This window comes from Scyliorhinus canicula, chromosome 14 (genome assembly GCF_902713615.1).
Source record: "Scyliorhinus canicula chromosome 14, sScyCan1.1, whole genome shotgun sequence".
NCBI lineage: Eukaryota > Metazoa > Chordata > Chondrichthyes > Carcharhiniformes > Scyliorhinidae > Scyliorhinus > Scyliorhinus canicula.
In genome coordinates, this window is record NC_052159.1 from 32,790,490 (window position 1) to 32,807,240 (window position 16,751).

At 45.7% G+C, this 16,751-nt stretch overlaps 2 protein-coding genes across 9 annotated transcripts in view; one reads left to right on the forward strand and one right to left on the reverse strand.

Moving 5' to 3' along the window:
* Positions 1–2,941: 2,941 nt before the first annotated feature.
* Positions 2,942–14,667, forward strand: alg11 (ALG11 alpha-1,2-mannosyltransferase). Of its 2 annotated transcripts, none has more exons than XM_038818163.1 (4): positions 2,942–3,088; positions 4,960–5,193; positions 11,231–12,159; positions 14,254–14,667. In XM_038818163.1, exons 1-4 carry the CDS (start codon positions 3,051–3,053, stop codon positions 14,529–14,531), a joined length of 1,479 nt encoding a protein of 492 aa, XP_038674091.1. In that variant the 5' UTR covers positions 2,942–3,050; the 3' UTR covers positions 14,532–14,667. The 2 variants fall into 2 exon arrangements, with proteins under 2 accessions (XP_038674091.1, XP_038674092.1); XM_038818164.1 differs by lacking the exon at positions 2,942–3,088 and adding an exon at positions 3,188–3,403.
* A 1,154-nt stretch (positions 14,668–15,821) lies between these two features.
* Positions 15,822–16,751, reverse strand: part of LOC119977351 (serine/threonine-protein kinase Nek5-like) — a 79,751-nt gene continuing 78,821 nt past the window's right edge. For all 7 annotated transcript variants that reach the window (XM_038818158.1, XM_038818157.1, XM_038818160.1 and 4 more), the window contains one exon: positions 15,822–16,374. In XM_038818158.1, the coding sequence (XP_038674086.1) occupies positions 16,104–16,374 (271 nt within the window). In that variant the 3' untranslated portion in view covers positions 15,822–16,103. The remainder of the gene's footprint in view (positions 16,375–16,751) is intronic.

Below are 16,751 nucleotides of genomic sequence, written 5' to 3' on the forward strand. Positions count from 1 at the left end.
CAGTGCAGAGCAACAGGCCTTGTCCCCTGATCCGGCAGTTCCTTTAAGATAAGTATTGGTTTATATAGTGGTAGGAATAGTTTAGTCATCTTAGCATGTGCATGAGTAGATTATAATTGTATTATAATAAACTCATTTGTTTGAACTTACTAATTGGTGTATGGTTTTATTGCTTTGAACTTGACCTTGAAACTTGTGGCGGTATCTTAACGATACCTGGCGACTCCAGAGCTAAGTAACAAAACAGAGCCAATTTGAGTGTTAAGCACACTCACCCAGAACGAGAAATATGATGCCAAAGGGAACCCGGAGGAAATGGAAGAGGCGGCCATCGGCCTCGAACGCTGTGTAGTGGCGGTCCTCCGGGCGGATTGGGAGCTGGTGGTATGCAGACATCAGATCCATTGTGGAGAAAATACGATACTGGGCGATCTGATTCACCATGTCTGCAATCCTGAGGAGGGGGTACGTATCGATTAATGGTCTGACTATAGTCCACGACCATGCAGAATTTTTCCCCGGTCTTGACGACCACCACCTGAGCTTCCAGGGGCTGTTACTGGCCTCTATGATCCCCTCACGTAGGAGCCTCCGGACCTCGGTTCTGATAAACACCCTGTCCTGCAGGCTGTACCGCCTGCTGCGAGTGGCTATGGGTTTACAGTCCGGGGTGAGATTGGCAAAGAGTGGAGGGGGGAGATTCGCAGAGTGGCTAGGCTGCAGATAGTGAGTGGGGGTAGGGGTCCGCCAAAGCTGAGGGTGAGACTTTTGAGGTTACACTGGAAGTCGAGTCCCAGTAAGAGTGGGGCGCAGAGTTCGGGCAGGGCATATAGTTGAAAATTAGAGTAGTAAGCGCCTTGGATCGTTAGGGTCGCGACGGTGCGCCCTTGGAGGTGAACAGAGTGGGAGCCCGAAGCGAGGGAGATAGTTTGCCGTGCAGGAAAAACAGGGAGCGAACAGCGTCTTACCAGATCTGGGTGTACGAAGCTCTCGGTGCTCCCGGAGTTGTAGAGGCACGGTGTACTGTACCCGTTGATTTTAACGGTCATCATGGAGTTGGAGAGGCGTTTCGGACGCAACTGGTCCAATGTGACCGCGCTGAGTTGTGGGTAGTCGGCGGCTCGATCAGCTGTGCTGGAGTGGCCCCGTGATGAATGCCCGCTGAGGTCGCAGTCTTCGATCTGGGTTGCTGAGTTTGGAGAGGATGGAGCCCAAGATGGCGGCCCCCATGAGTCGCATGTGGCCAGCCGCGTGGTGGGGGTTTGCCAAGATGGCGGCCCCCATGGGTCGCACGTGGTGGGTGATGGCAGAGTCGGAGTACAGGTTGCGGCGTTACGGGGCCTGCGAATTCAGGGAGCGAGTGTTCTGGGCTGCGGGAGGGTTTGAGGCTGGAGCTTTCTTCACCAGACATACTCTGGCATAGTGTCCTTTGCAACCGCAGCTGCTGCAGGTCGCGTTGCGGGCCGGGCAGTGCTGCCGCGGGTGCTGGGGCTGGCCACAAAAGTGGCAGGCTGGAGTAGCATAGTGGCTGGGTGGCCGCGCGGCGCAGGCCTGGGGTAGTCACTGGTCGGGGGCCCATGACGGGGTCGCGCAGTCCGCGGGGAACGAGACCTCCATAGTAGTGGCGAGTTCTACAGTGTCTTCTAAGTTTTGGGCCCCCTTCTCAAGCAACCACTGGCACACATAATTGGATTTGAGGCCTGCAACAAATACATCGCGGACAGCGAGTTCCCTATGTTCTGCAGCATTTACAGCTTGGTAATTAGTCACGGGATAAGGTTTTTAAGTCTCTTAGGAATTCTTCTAGCGATTCTGTGGGGCACTGGCGACGAGTAGTAAAATTGTGGCGCGCGTAGACCTCATTGACGGGCCTCACGTACATTCTGTCGAGTAGATATACGATAGCTCACCCTTGCGTGCAGTAGGCTGAGTTTCTGCTCCTCCGTAGTTTCTGTAGTGCTTGCTTCAGCCAGGTAGGCCTTAAATCATCGGAGCCAGTGTGAAAAGATTTATTTCGCCTCTGCATCCTGTGGGTCGAGTTCCAGTCGATCAGGTTTGAGGGCTGCTCCCATGGTCATTCCTTACTGTTTCTTAAGACGATTAAATTGATGAGACCATCAAATCACACAACACGTGGTTAGAAGCGAACAGTGGTTTTAATCACCTTACAACAGAGCCTGCCTGTGACAAGATGAACTGTCAGGCAGGCTCACAACCGCAACCTTTATACTTCTGGTTAGGGGGAAGAGCCATGGGCGGAGCCAAGGTTGGAACCCAATACAAGCTCCTCATCTCCCCCTATGGGTAGAGCCGCGCAACTACACATGATCTAGTACAAGGGACAGTGTGGATTATTAGTGTTTATAATTCACCACAGGTCCCTAGTGCTGTTAGGGAGCAGTGCTAACCCCTGTGCCACCCATCTAACATAAAACACTGCTCCCCCAGGTGCCGCAATGCTTGCTCATGAGAAAACCTCTCCCATAAGGACAGAATACCTAATCACACACTGAAGACTGCTCCCACTGCTTTCTTAAAACTCAGCGACAAAGAGGTAAAGGATTTAACTTTGTCAAGAAAGCTCTTCGACAACTGCCCTAGATTTTATAAACAAAGAAAACTTTTGGAAAATAGGATGACGTGATGCAGCAAGTCCCTGGACCACACCGTGGCGCGTGCAATGTTCCAGTCCCCTGTCACTCACATCAGCCCGGGGCGGGGCGGGGCCAGGCGGGGGCGGGGCGGCTGGTGTCCAGGACCAACCCAGCTAGTGACGTCACCGCGTCCGGCACGTCGCTAGCGAGTGACGTCAACCAGTCAACAGCGGGCGCAAGCGCGTTCCTCATTCACACCGATTGCTTGGCAACCGTCTAACTTTTTATTACATCCGTACTTAGAAATTGATGGGGGTTCGTAAAATTTGATAGGATTGATCTGAACGTAGCTGCCTCCGTGTGAAGGCAATTTATTTTTAAAAATCAATTCTACAGTTGGCCATTGGAAAATGTTTAGAGCAATCGCTTCCGGGGGTGAAGGTCAGCGTTGCCAAGATGGCGGGTGGCGGCTGGTGCGCCTGCGAGTTTCTGAGGTGGGCAAAGTGCTGCTTATTTTCATCGGGGATGATGATAAATCAGAATAAATAATATAAGGGCAGGATACTGGAGACCATTAGAAGCAGTTTGACGCTATGAAGTGGGCAAGTTGGTTTTATGGGAAGGGGGTCGAATTGTCTTTCACCCCCGTCTCGATGCAGATTCTGCTCGGAGAGCCACAGGTTGCTTAGAGAGGACGTTGTGCTGATAATTAACTTCAAAATAGTTTATTAAGAACCACAAGTTTGAGGACGATACATGGAAAAGCCTGCCAACAGTGAGGACTGAGAGTGGTTTTACCGGTCTGGGAGGTTAGTTTACCTATGGGTGATGAGGTCCACATTTGAAATGAAAATGAAAATTGCTTATTGTCACAAGTAGGCTTCAATGAAGTTACTGTGAAAAGCCCCTAGTCGCCACATTCCGGCGCCTGTCCGGGGAGGCTGATACGGGAATCGAACCGTGCTGCTGGCCTGCTTGGTCTGCTTTAAAAGCCAGTGAGTTAAATCAGCCCCTGTACCCATTTGTACTCGAGGCAGGTCCTTGACACAGATAACCAGCTTCTCTCTCCCTCCTGTTTCTCAGCAAGCAAGCTGCTTGGGAGCTTTCCTCAGAAGATTTCTATAAGATTCGATAATTTTTCAGGGATTTCTAATTAGATCTGCTGATTACTGAAGAATTTCTCCTGCTTGCTGAGCCCTCCCTGTTTAGTGAAATTAATTTCTATTCTATTATTGTCGTGCTATTAGCATATTTCTGATGTTGACAGTTCTAAATGGTAGTCATGAACTTGATCATCAAAAAGAGTGTGCTTGTCACATCTCATGAATTTTGATTACATTTTACATTGGTTTGATGTTTAGAATTAAAAAGTTAAATTTTGCTCATCTTTTAACAGCTCATAATCTGTGTCACTGGACTGCACGTAGACCTTGCTACCAACATTACCTCCAATGTTGACAGTTTTGAGAAGCATTCATGCAATCATATTGCAGTTTCAGATTGTGTATTTCATCCTAGAAATAAGACTCCCTGTTTCTTAGTGCCTAAATGGCTAAAGATAGTTTTCCACAATTACATAAATTAGGCAATATCAGCTGCTCTTTATCCATGGAATCTCTACAGTGCAGAAAGAGCCGTTTGGCCTATTGAGTCTGCACCCACCCTCCGAAAGAGCACTTCACTTAGGCCCACTCCCCCATCCTATCTTCCTAACCCCGTGCATTGATCATGGCTGATCTACCTAACCTGCACACTTTGGACTGTGAGGGGAAACTGAAGCTAGGAAGAAACCCACACAGACAGGGGGAGAATGTGCAAACTCCACATGGACAGTCGCCCAAAGCTGGAATCGACGCCAGGACCCTGGTGCTGTGAGTCAGCACCACTCATTGATCCTGATGAAAGGAAAAATTAACAGCTGCTTTGATACCACATAATTTTGTGCCATCGGCAAAAATTTAAATAACCCACACACCTAATAGTGTGCAATATTTTTTGCCTTGCTTTATTTAATCAATAATCCACATAGGGTGGTAGCCTTCCTGCATACTAGATATCTTCTCTGTTTTCCATTAAAACAAATCAGCACACTACCTTCTTCTGAGTTAGCTCAATACTGTATGTAAGTCTATTTGATAAATGTGTTACATATGTGATGTGTGTGAAAAGATTAATTGTCCCAGGTGGTATAAACTTTGGGTAGATTGCAGGACCGCTGGCATTTCTGTGTGCCTTCTAAGCAGATAAGCAAAAGAGGTTGTGGATGAAAATCAATCGGTAACATATGAATTGAAATGCAGTTGCAGTTTATGAAATTCCATTCATACACCATTAGTTGTTCATAACCTGTTGTTCTTTCTGCTAGGTTTATGTTTTCGTTGATCATTCCTATGCTTTTCGTAACTGCTGGCTTATTAGTCCTCATTGTGGTTGTTTTACTGTATATTCGATTTGGGATCTGTCCAAAGAAGAAAATAACACAAAGTCCAAGAAAAAATGGAAAAATGCCACCAGTGGTGGCTTTCTTTCACCCCTACTGTAATGCTGGAGGTGGAGGAGAAAGGGTTTTATGGTGCGCAATAAGAGCTTTGCAGAAGAGGTGAGTTCAATTTCTTAATTTGGCATATTTAGTTATTTGACGTATTTAGTTATTTGTATCCAAGGGGCAATATGGTTGTGATATTATTTTAAATACATAAAATACAAAGTGAAACAGGAAAAGTAACCCTGAGCGTTATTTCAAGTTCGGTCATGACGGCAGGGCGAGGAAACCTAGGTAAAATTTACTATCACAGCAATAACCTCTCATTGTTTAGTTTGGATTCCATCAGTGTTGCAGTCTCCTCACCTCATTGCAGCCTTTATCCAATCATGGACAAAAGAGCTGAACTCAGAAAGGAAAGCTGCGAGTGACTGCCCTTGACATCAAGGTAGCATTTTTCTGAGCATGGCATCCAGGAGCCATGGCAAAATTTAAGTCACTGGAAATCAGGGGGAAATTCTTCTGATTAGTAATACTAGCACAAAGGAAGATGGTTGTTTTTGTTGGAAGTCAATAATCTCAGTCCCAGGAGATTGCTGCAGGAGTTCCTCAGGTTAGTGTCCTTGACCCACCCATCTCTAGCTGCTTCATCACTGGCCTTCCTCCCATCATAATTTCAGAAGTGGGGATGTTCATTGATGATTGGTCCATGCTCAGTACCATTTTCAGCTCAGATACAAAAGCAACCACGCCAATATACAGCAAGAACTGGACAGTATTCAGACTTGGGCTGATAAGTGGCAATTAACATTTGTGCCACACAAGTGCCAGACACTGACCATCTCTCCAAAAAAGAGAGATTATAAGCATTTCCCCATGGCATTCAATGACATTACCATCACTGAATTCACCACTATCCTGGGATTACCATTGACCAGAAATGAAACTGGACTAACCATATGAATACTATTGGTGAAAGAGCAGGTCAGGGCTGGGAAATCTGAGGAGAGCAACTCGACTCCTGACTCCCTAAAGGCTGTTCACCATCTACAAGATGCAAGTCAGGAATATCTTGGAGTGCTCTCCACCTGCCTGGATGAGTGCTGCTGCAGCAACACTTAAGAAGTTTGGAATCATCCAAGACACAGCCGCCTGCTTGATTGGCACCCCATCCACCAACGTAAACATTCACTTCCTCTACTATTGATGCACTCTGGCAGTAGTGTCTACCACCTACAAGAAGCACCAAAGCAGCTTGCCAATCCTGCCTTTCAAAGTGTGACCTCTACCACCTAGAAGAACAAGGGTAGCATATCCATGGGATCACCGCCATTTGCAAGTTCCCCTCCAAGCCACTCACCATCCTGACTTTGAACTTTTTTTCTTTTTAAAATGTATTTTATTCCAAACAAATTCAAAAATACACCAGCATAAATAAATCAAAGAATGTTCTCCACAGTTCACAGATTTTACCAGGTTTTCCCCTTTTCACCACCGTCCCTCCCTCCACCCTGTGATGAACAATTCCTCAAACAAGGTCACGAACAGTCTCCATCATTTCTCAAAGCCGTCCGCTGATCCCCTCAATTCAAACTTAATATTCTCCAGCCGGAATAAGTCATACTGGTCCCCAGGCCACCACCCGCGGCAGTGTTATCGACTGCCATTCCAGAAAAATTCTTCGGGCAACTAGAGAGGCAAAGGCCACAATGTCAGCCTTCCTCCTCTCCATCAGCTCCGGCATTTCTGATACTGCGGAAATCACCACCATAGGATCCGGCTTGGCCCCTAACCCCACAATCTTTGATAACGTCCCAGACAGCCCAAGAACATATGTGTGTGGTTTGATGTTCCTCTCTCATACTTGTCTGCCACCCCCTGGAAGAACCCACTCATCTTCGCCCAAGTCATGTGCCACCTTAAACTGAATCCAACTCATCCTCACCCACCAGGAGGTTGAATGCATCCTGCGCATCGCCTCACTCCATACTCCCCATCCAATCCCCAAATCCTCCCATTTCTCCTGAATCCTCACCACCTGTGCTCCCCCCACCCCCCGTTCCCCCAGCCACCCGTATATGTCCCCAATCCTACCCTCCCGTTCCATGTTCGGGAGCTGCACCCGCTCCAAGAAGGTATATTCTTGGGCAGCTTGGGAAACCCTCCCTTCCGCGCAAAGCCTCTCACTTACAAGTACCTGAATTTGCTTCTCTTTGGAAGCTCTACCCTCTCCCACAGCTCTTTTAGACTTATAAACCTCTCTTCCAAGTATAGATCCCTTGCCCTCACCAGCCCCACCTCCTACAAATGCCATCCATCTCCCCTGGCTTAAACCCGTGGTTCTCTCACAGTGTTAGCACCGACACCCCTTCCATCCTGAAGTGTCTACTCAACTGGTTCCAGGCCAAATCGTTGACCATACAACCGGGCTCTCTGTATATCTCCTCGGTGCCAGCGGTAGCACCGCCATCACAATGGCCTTCAGGCTGGACCCCCTAAAGGACTTCTCCATGCTGACCCATTCTGACCGCTCTCTTCCTCAACGCCTCACTTCCACATTCGCCGTCTAGTAATAGTGCAGCAGATTCGGTAGTGCCAACCCCCTTTTCTGCCTCTGTGGCAGGGCCCTCTCGACCCTAGTTACCTTCCCACCCATGTAAACTCCAAAATCGCATCGACCAGTTTCTGGGAAAAGGCCATCGGAATGAAGATCGGGAGGGTGTGGAATACAAATAGCAACTTGGCAGAACATTCATTTTTACCACCTGGACCCTCTCTGCCAGTGTCAGGTGTAACGTGTCCCATCTCCTGAAGTCCTCCCTAACCTCCTCCACCAGCTTTGTTGGGTTCCAATTGGGCAGTGTCGCCAACTCTCCCATTTCCCGTCACCTGAGCCCCCAAATACCTAAACCTATCCCTGGCTACCTTAAATGGCAACACCCACAAATTGGCTCTCCCACTCGCCTCATTCACTGGAAACACCTCACTTTTCCCCCATTCAGCTTAAAGCCTGAGAAGGCCCCGAACCTCTTGAATATGCCCATAATTCTCCCCATACTCTCCAGTGAGTCTGATACGAACAGCAGCAGATCATCTGCATATAATGGCCCCTGGTGTCCCCTATTCCCCCACATAATCCCCTGCCGTTCTGCTGATCATCTAAGGGCCATCGTCAAGGGCTCTATGGCCAGCGCTAACAACAGCGGCGATAGCGGACACCCCTGCCTCGTTTCCCAATGCAACCTGAAGCTCTGTGAACTCAGCTCGTTTGTCAGTATGCTCACCACTGGGGCCACGTACAGCAGACACACCCACACACAAACCTCAGCCCAAGCCTTCCCAGCTACTGCCACTCCACCCGGTCGAAAACCTTCCCCAGGTCCATCGAGACCACCACCTCTGGTACACGTCCCTTCGACGGGGTCATGATCACGTTTATTAACCGCCTAATGTTACTGGAATGTTGCCTACCCTTCACAAAACCCGTTTGTCCTCTACAACCACCCCCGGAACACAACCATCACCCCCCCCCCCCCCCCAACTTAACCAACACTTTCACGTCTGTATTTAACAATGATATAGGCCTATACGACCCACGCTCTAGCGGGTCCTTCTCCTTCTTCGGGATTATACGATCGACGCCTGGGTCAGTGTCTCAGGCAGGGATGTTTAGCGTGCCATCCAAAAGAGGTGGGAGGATTTATGGAGAGGATGGGATGGTGGATCCATGGAGGTTTAGGAACCCGGGGGAGAGGGAGTAATCATTCTTTTCACATGTGTACAAGGTATACTCCAGAATTGATTTTTTTTTTTGTTTGGTGAGTCGCGAGGTGTTGGTGGGGGTATGTGGGAATCTTGATCTCTGACCATACACCACACTGGCTGGAGGTTAGACATAGCTCGAGGCAGAGGCCGAGATGGAGGTTAGACTCGGGGCTTTTAGCGGACAAGGGTTCAACAGAGAGATGAACGGGCGGGGAACAGAGGGAAGTAGATCCTTGGAAAATAGGTGACAGGTTTATATAAAGGATCTGGATCGGCGCAGCCTGGGAGGGCCGAAGGGCCTGTTCCTATGCTGTAATTTTCTTTGTTCTTTGTTCAACCTTCTCATTGGCTTGGGGCTCGACCTATCCACCCTCTGATTCAGCATGCAATTAAAATCACCCCCCATGAACAACTGATGCATGTCCAGATCTGGAATTGCTTCCAGAAATCCTTCACAAATCTCATGTCGTCCCAATTCGATGCATAAACATTCACTAGCACCACTGCCGTCCCCCCAACATCCTGCTCACTATCACGTATCTCCCCCCTGCATCTCGCACTTGGCCCCTACAAACCCAGTCCTTTAGCTCAGCAGGATGGTCCTCCCCCCCCCCCCCCCCCCCCCCCACCCCTCCGCAACTTTGAATTGATCCCCGAGTGAAATACCTGACCCACCCATCCCCTTTTCAACCTAACCTGATCTTTCAGCCGGAGATGCGGCTCATGCAGAAAGACCAATCCCGCCTTCAAGTTCCTCAAGTGGGCGAAGACCCGAGACCTCAGTCCGCGTATGTTCCATGTTACGAACCTAATCGGATGCTTGCGCCTCCACTCCCCTCTACTGTCTGCCATCCGCCCTGTCTGGTTCTGTCCCCTTTAATTTTGCCCTGAACTGGTCCCATCTAACATTGCCCCTTTCTCTGTCCGTGACCCGGCTCCGACTCCAGCACTGCCACATCGTGGCGGCTCCCCTGCTCTCGGCTTCTGCCTTAGGGACCTGTGCGCCCTATCCTTGTCCAGCATCCTTGAGATGTATCTCGTGGCACTCGTGCCTTTGACACCTTCAGGCAAGATCTATTCTCCTGCTCCTCTACCTTTGCCCTGAGCAACTTGCAAAGGTTCTCCAAGAGCCCCACCTGCAAAGCCACCATCTGTTCACTGTGGCCGGACATCACCTTCTCCATCTCCAGGATCTACGACTCCTGTACCTCCAGGCACTTCCCAACCCTCCATCGATCCTTTCAGGGGTGCTACCACTCCTTTGGTGGCCTTCAATAATCTTCCTGAATCTCCTTTCATTGCTGGTGGAACTCCTCCCTGATGAATGCCATCAGGTTCTCCATCTGGGGTTTTCCAGCCTGCAACAACCCTTTTTCCTCTGCTGTCTTCCCAAATGCGCCACAGGTCTCCTCCAGTTCTTTGGTCAGGTCTTTAACCTTCCTCTGCCGAGCCTGATAACCAGCAGACATGCCACTCTCGGGGGATCTTTTCCTCCACATCTTCAACTACAATTTCCTGTCAAAATTCCCCCCCCCCCCCCCCCCCCCCCCCGCATTCGGGTGAAAAGAGCTCAAAACAATGCCTTTGAGCCAGAGCTGCCCTGTGTGCGACCATTCACTCCATGGCTGCTACCAGAAGTCTCCCTGACTTTTAACTATATCACCATTCTTTCATTGTCGCTGGGTCAAAATCCTGGAACTCCCTCACTAACAGCACTGTGGGTGTATCTACATCACACAGACTGCAGCGGTTCAAGGAGGCAGCTTAGCATCACCTTCTCAAGGGAAATTAGGGATGGACAATAAATGTTGGCCGAGCCAACGATGCCTTCATCCCATGGAAGAATGAAATAAACCAAATATTAACAACCTAGTAATTCCTCATTCTCATCCTAGTGTTCAAATATCTCCACAGTCTTCCTCCTTCTTCTTTGTGATCTCTTCCAGCTCTACAACCCTGAGAGGATTCTGCCTTCCTGCAACTCTTGCTTCCTCCAAGCTCCATCCTTCCTCCTGGTGTCTAAATCCTCAGCTATGCAATTCCCTCCATAAACCATTCTAGCTCTCCTTTCGGAGTTCCTGAAAACCCTCCCCTTTGACCAAAGTTAGTCACCTGTCCAAATGTTTCCATACTGTAGTCCATGCTGAGGTTTATAGTACAGCAAATATTTGCATAAATATAAAATGTACACTAATTTTAGAAAGATTAATATTCAGACAAATTTAAAATGCCTGATAAAATCCCTACTGCATTAAGTCAATGCTGTTAATGTGTCCTTCTGCATATCAGAACTCTCAAGTATCCTACAAAGCATTTTCCACAGTACTGCTGCACATTTAATATCAAAATCAATTACTTGTTTTAAAATATGTTTTTGTGAAATTCACAGGTACGAAGATATTATAATTATAATTTATACTGGAGATAAAAATGCCACGGATCAAGAAATTATTGATGGAGCTTACAGGCGGTTTAATATCAAACTTCTTCAACCCGTTCAGTTCATTTTCCTTGAAAAAAGATATCTTGTTGAGGCTTGGCTTTATCCATATTTTACTCTGCTAGGCCAAAGCCTGGGGTCTGTTTTTCTTGGATGGGAGGCCCTGATGAAGTGTGTTCCGGATATATTTATAGATTCCATGGGCTATGCATACACACTTCCTCTCTTCAAGTACTTGGGAGGCTGCCAAGTGGGATGCTATGTTCACTACCCGACTATTAGCACCGACATGCTCTCTGTGGTGAGGGACAGAAATCCAAGGTTTAACAATGCAGCTTTTATATCAAAAAATCCTCTACTGAGCAATCTCAAACTTGTCTACTATTACATCTTTGCTTGGATGTATGGATTTGTTGGTTCTTGCAGTGATGTTATAATGGTAAATTCTACATGGACTCTGAATCATATCCTTGCTCTTTGGAAAGCTGGTGACCGAACCAACATTGTCTACCCACCCTGCGATGTACGGACTTTCTTGGATATTCCATTAAAAGATGACCGTAAAAAGACAGAACATTCCATTGTTTCAATTGGCCAGTTCCGGCCAGAGAAGGACCATTCTCTACAAATCAAAGCTTTCTATCAATTCCTTCAGATGAAGATTGCTCAGGGGTTAACTGTGAAGCTAATATTAATTGGAGGTTGCCGTAACGCAGATGATGAAGAGCGAGTATCTTGCCTGAAAGAACTTTGCGAGAATCTGGGAGTTACAGAAAACGTTGAGTTTAAGATTAACATTTCATTTGAAGAACTTAAAAAACATCTGGATGAAGCCACTATTGGACTGCACACCATGTGGAATGAACATTTTGGTATAGGTGAGAATGCAGTTAAATCATTTATTTATTTGGTTTTAATGTTAACTATTTCAGGAGTGGTTGTAGCTAGATTCATTTGACCTATTGGCCATTTTTAAAGAAACTTGGATACAAGTTGTGAAAGAAAAATATATTATTTACAACTCTATGCTTCAAATGGAGCTATTGTTACGACACCCTGGGCTAGTGTGCAGTCAGTTACAGCCCCATTTGACTTGAAGTCGCAACACAATTGAAATTAACAATTAATTCTTAGAAAATACCCAAAGTCTCTGGTCTATGGCTGCCCAATAACTGCAGTCACCAGATTTGTAAATTTAAACACAATTAATTTTTATTAATAACAATAATTGTAATAAGCAGAAAATACAATAGGTTAACTATTATCTAATTCCTAAGCTCCCCTCTTTAACTCACTTCCACCCTCTACACGCACACACAAGACACACAAACACAGAGGAAAGAAGGGTGTGAAGAAAAATAAAAAGGATAAAGTCTCTACTTCAGATGAATGTCTTCAAGTATACTGTTCTTCATTCTAGGTCTTCAGTTGGAGGTTTTTGCTTCCAGTCTGTAATGGTTTTTGCTCCAGAGTCATCCAGGTCTCAAGACCTTCCCTGCAGATTCAGAAAACAACAGCTAGTCAGCATTTCTGGAGAGAGAGACAGACAGACAGCAGCTCACAATTTCTTACTGCATCCAGGATCCGACCTCGGTTCTCTGTAAAACCTCCCCCCCCCCCCCCCCCCCCCCCCCACGTGTAGGACCCAATCACGGGCTGTCACCAGGCAGAATACAGCCTTTCGCCAATTCTTTGGTCGCCAATCGAACTGAAACCCTCCGATCTCTCAGGTGCCAGAAAATCTGAGTTCTGCTGTTCAGAAGCTAAATCTCCAATAGCACAGTGCACTATTTTGCAACTTTGAGTTCCTCACTTCCTCTGCGAAACTTAAAGGTATATGTCCATTAAATATTTATGGATAACCACAAAGTAAAAGAAATGGGAAATAAGGGAATCAACAGGAAGGCCCCTTGCACTGTAAACAAACAAGGCCCCTTGCACTGTAAACAAACTAAATCTTTTTGTTAGTAATTATAGCAATAACGTTATTCTTGGGTTGCATTACATTTTGAGAATGTTCCTAGTTGGAGCAAATTAGCATGGTTCCATGCTGGGTGTAATGGTGTCAGCAGCCATAATAGCAAACAATCATCATGTTTCATGACTCTCTGCTCTAATTGTGTTTGGGCTCACCTTGGCAGGCCAGCAAACAATTAATTCCTAAAGCAAATTCAGTATCTGATTTCTCTTAACAACTTGAGTCTCTACTAATTATTGAGGCTTCTGCTCAGTGTCATGTGATAATTCACTCCTGCATTTTCACTCGGTAGGAACAATTGGCAAAGACAATGTTTTGTTGCCATTGCAATCTTTCAATGAAGAGGTAGGTACCTTGAGGTGTGGCAAGGGGACTTTAATTTTTTTTAAAGTATTTATTACTACAAAACCTGAACAATCCATTCAACAACTGAGTGATCAGAAATGAGATTTGAATTTCGCTTGAGTGGAAGAAAATCGAGGCGGGTAGTAAATAACGAATGAAGCCAGAATCCAGCTTCAACTGGTGTTTCAACTCCAGAATCACATCACCTGGATTGTCTTTCGGTTACTTTTTCCCCACTAACTGCTTGATTACGATCAGGAACTCATTGTTCTAAACCTGTACCCACGTGTTACACTTTGTGTCTCCCGTACAGAGGAAACCTAGAAGCTTGCCAGACAAGATGGGGCAGTCCAGAGACTCTGTACACAATTACTTTGAAATATTCAGATTGCCATTTCACAATGAGCTGTTTACTGGTGCTGGTATCACAAAATGGTTGCCCGAACTGAAGTGTTCAATTTAAATAGGACTCCCGATAAGCTTTAAAAAATACCTTTTTTATTTGTGAAGTACTTTTATTATAATTTATATGGATATTAATTCAACCTCTGGAATATTTCCAGCCAGAGTAATTTATAATTCATGACCTGCGCATAGTCTGTATTGTTGAGTATAACCATTAATCATTCTGCACTTTTATTTTTTGTAGGGGTGGTTGAGTGCATGGCAGCAGGAACTGTTATTCTGGCCCATAATTCAGGAGGGCCCAAGCTAGATATAGTCGTACCACATGATGGCGTCGAGACGGGGTTCCTGGCAGACACTGAAGACAGTTATGCTAATGCTATGGATACCATTCTGTCACTGTCACCTGAAAAGAGACTGGAGATTAGGAAGAACGCTCGTCAGTCTGTGAGCAGATTCTCCGACCAGGAGTTTGAAACATCTTTTATATCTGCTGTGGAACTATTTTTTGACACAAGATGATATAATTATTGAACAATGTAAATAAATGGAAACAGTTGGAAGGAAAGAGATTTAATGTTCTGTAATGCCATGATTTGTGTATATTTGAAAGTCTTATAATGGCTGTATTGAAACTCTTATAAAAACTTAATGCAAATCATTGGGGATCAACAACCAGAAATACAAAAAGGTGAAGAAAGTTGTTTGAAACTGTCAGCTAACCATATTTAAAGGGAAACATTGACAGCAATAAGTTTCATGGGGAGTAGCTGCAGAAGCACCAAGCGGACAAGACTGAATTCTGAACATAAAATTATGAAAATATGTATCAAAAGATTATGTGGCACAGTGGTTAGCACTGCTGCTTTACAGCACCAGGGACCTGGTTTCACTCCTGGCCTTGGGTCACTGTGTGGAGTTTGCATTCTCCCTGTATCTGCGTGGGTTTCCTCCCAGTCAAAAGATGTGCAGGTTAGATGGATTGGCCATAATAAATTGCCCTTTAGTGTCTAGGGATGTGCAGGTTACGTTATGGGGATGGATTAGAAAAATGTACGTGGGTAGAGTGCTCATTCAAAGGGTTGGTGCAGACTAGTTGGGCTGAATGGCATTTTGGACTCTTAAGGATTCTATTCCATTAATTTGTAAAGATAATTAAATTTATTATTCTTTAAGACCTGCTGATACAACCCACATTGTTTTTAAATCATAAACAAAACAAATTTAAAAAATTTTAAACCAGTGTTTTCGAACATATATAAAAGGATATCATTTTTTTATTCAGGTTCCTTCCTCTTGTCAAGGGTTGGATGTGTCAGTCACCAATTAGGGTTCATTGCCAACCATGGGATGTTACTCGGTGAGATCCTAATCTTTTCAGAGGTGACTCGCCACAAGTCTGCTTTGTCAGGAAAGTTCTCTGGATGTGTCACATATGTTGCTGATGTCCGGCTTCAGAAACATTGTCCACTTCCTATGATCATGTGTCTCATCCTTCATTGTAGACGTCTTGCATTTGTAGAGGGGGGCATCAACAGATAAAACTGGTAAAAACTCACCATTTTAGCTTGTTAGGTGAGGTATCAGGACATATCCACTGGTATGCTTTATCAGCTGCCTAGAGCGATACCCGAGAGCTGAGGACACTGCTACCAATCAGTCTTACCCACATTCAAAATCAGAACGAGCAGCTGGCAGTGACTTAGAGGTACTAGTCTTGTCCTATAATATAATTTATATATTTTTATATAATTATAGTTCATTTACAAATGACTGAAAAGGCATTTCCAAAATATAATGACTAAACTTAACTAATTTTAATAACTTTTATTATTGACTATAATGACTATACAAGTTAGGTCCATGGCGGGTGGGATCCTTGGTGAATCACAATAACCAGATTCCCAGTTAGCTGACTTGGACATCACAGTCAGTCAAAAAATGCCCGGATAACATATTCAGCAATGCATTTTCATTCTACTTTTTCTCCGAAATGCACGTATAGTTTTAGACAAAATTGTGCAACTTGTGTTTCAGATGGCTCCAGGTATTTCACCAGCTGTAAGAATATTAGGTTAACTGTGATTATCATTCTCAGGCAGTGGCCCCATTTTGTTCTGTGTAATCCTTCTGTGGATCAGGTGTATATACGTCTTTTTCATTGCAGCATTCCTCATGCTTTCTCTCCATGTCAGACGCTGGCATTTCCCTGTGGTCTTCATTCTCCTGCTCTCTTTCTTCATCGGGTGTACTTTGGCTAATTCCTTTCCCATCACTACCTTGTGTTTTCTCCTCTGGATTAAATAGGTCTTGTAAAGACTCCAGTAGCTGCTCTGTGAGTTCATCTTCTGATTCTTCAAAATTTCTAAGGAAACAATAAATTCACACAAATGTCAGGGAGAATCTTAACAAGTTAATCCATATAGTCACAACGATAAAATGTTACAGTGATGGCGATTTCCGGTGGCGACACGTAGGAGGACGTCACACGTTGGGTAGCTCCTGCCAGAGTCCTTGGTTTTTGGCCTTTTTAACCTGTTGTTTGGGCAGAATTTGCAGGGAAACCTTCTGCAATTGAAAGTGGGTTACGAGAGGATGTCTAAGGACCAAAGGGGTTGTTATGAGTATATTGAAATGGAGTATATTGGTACGGGCAGTTGTGAATGGGGGAAGGGGTTTTTCAAGGTATTAAGCTGGGTGCGGGGGGCACCTGGGTTTGTTTTTGTTGGTTGGGGAGGGGTG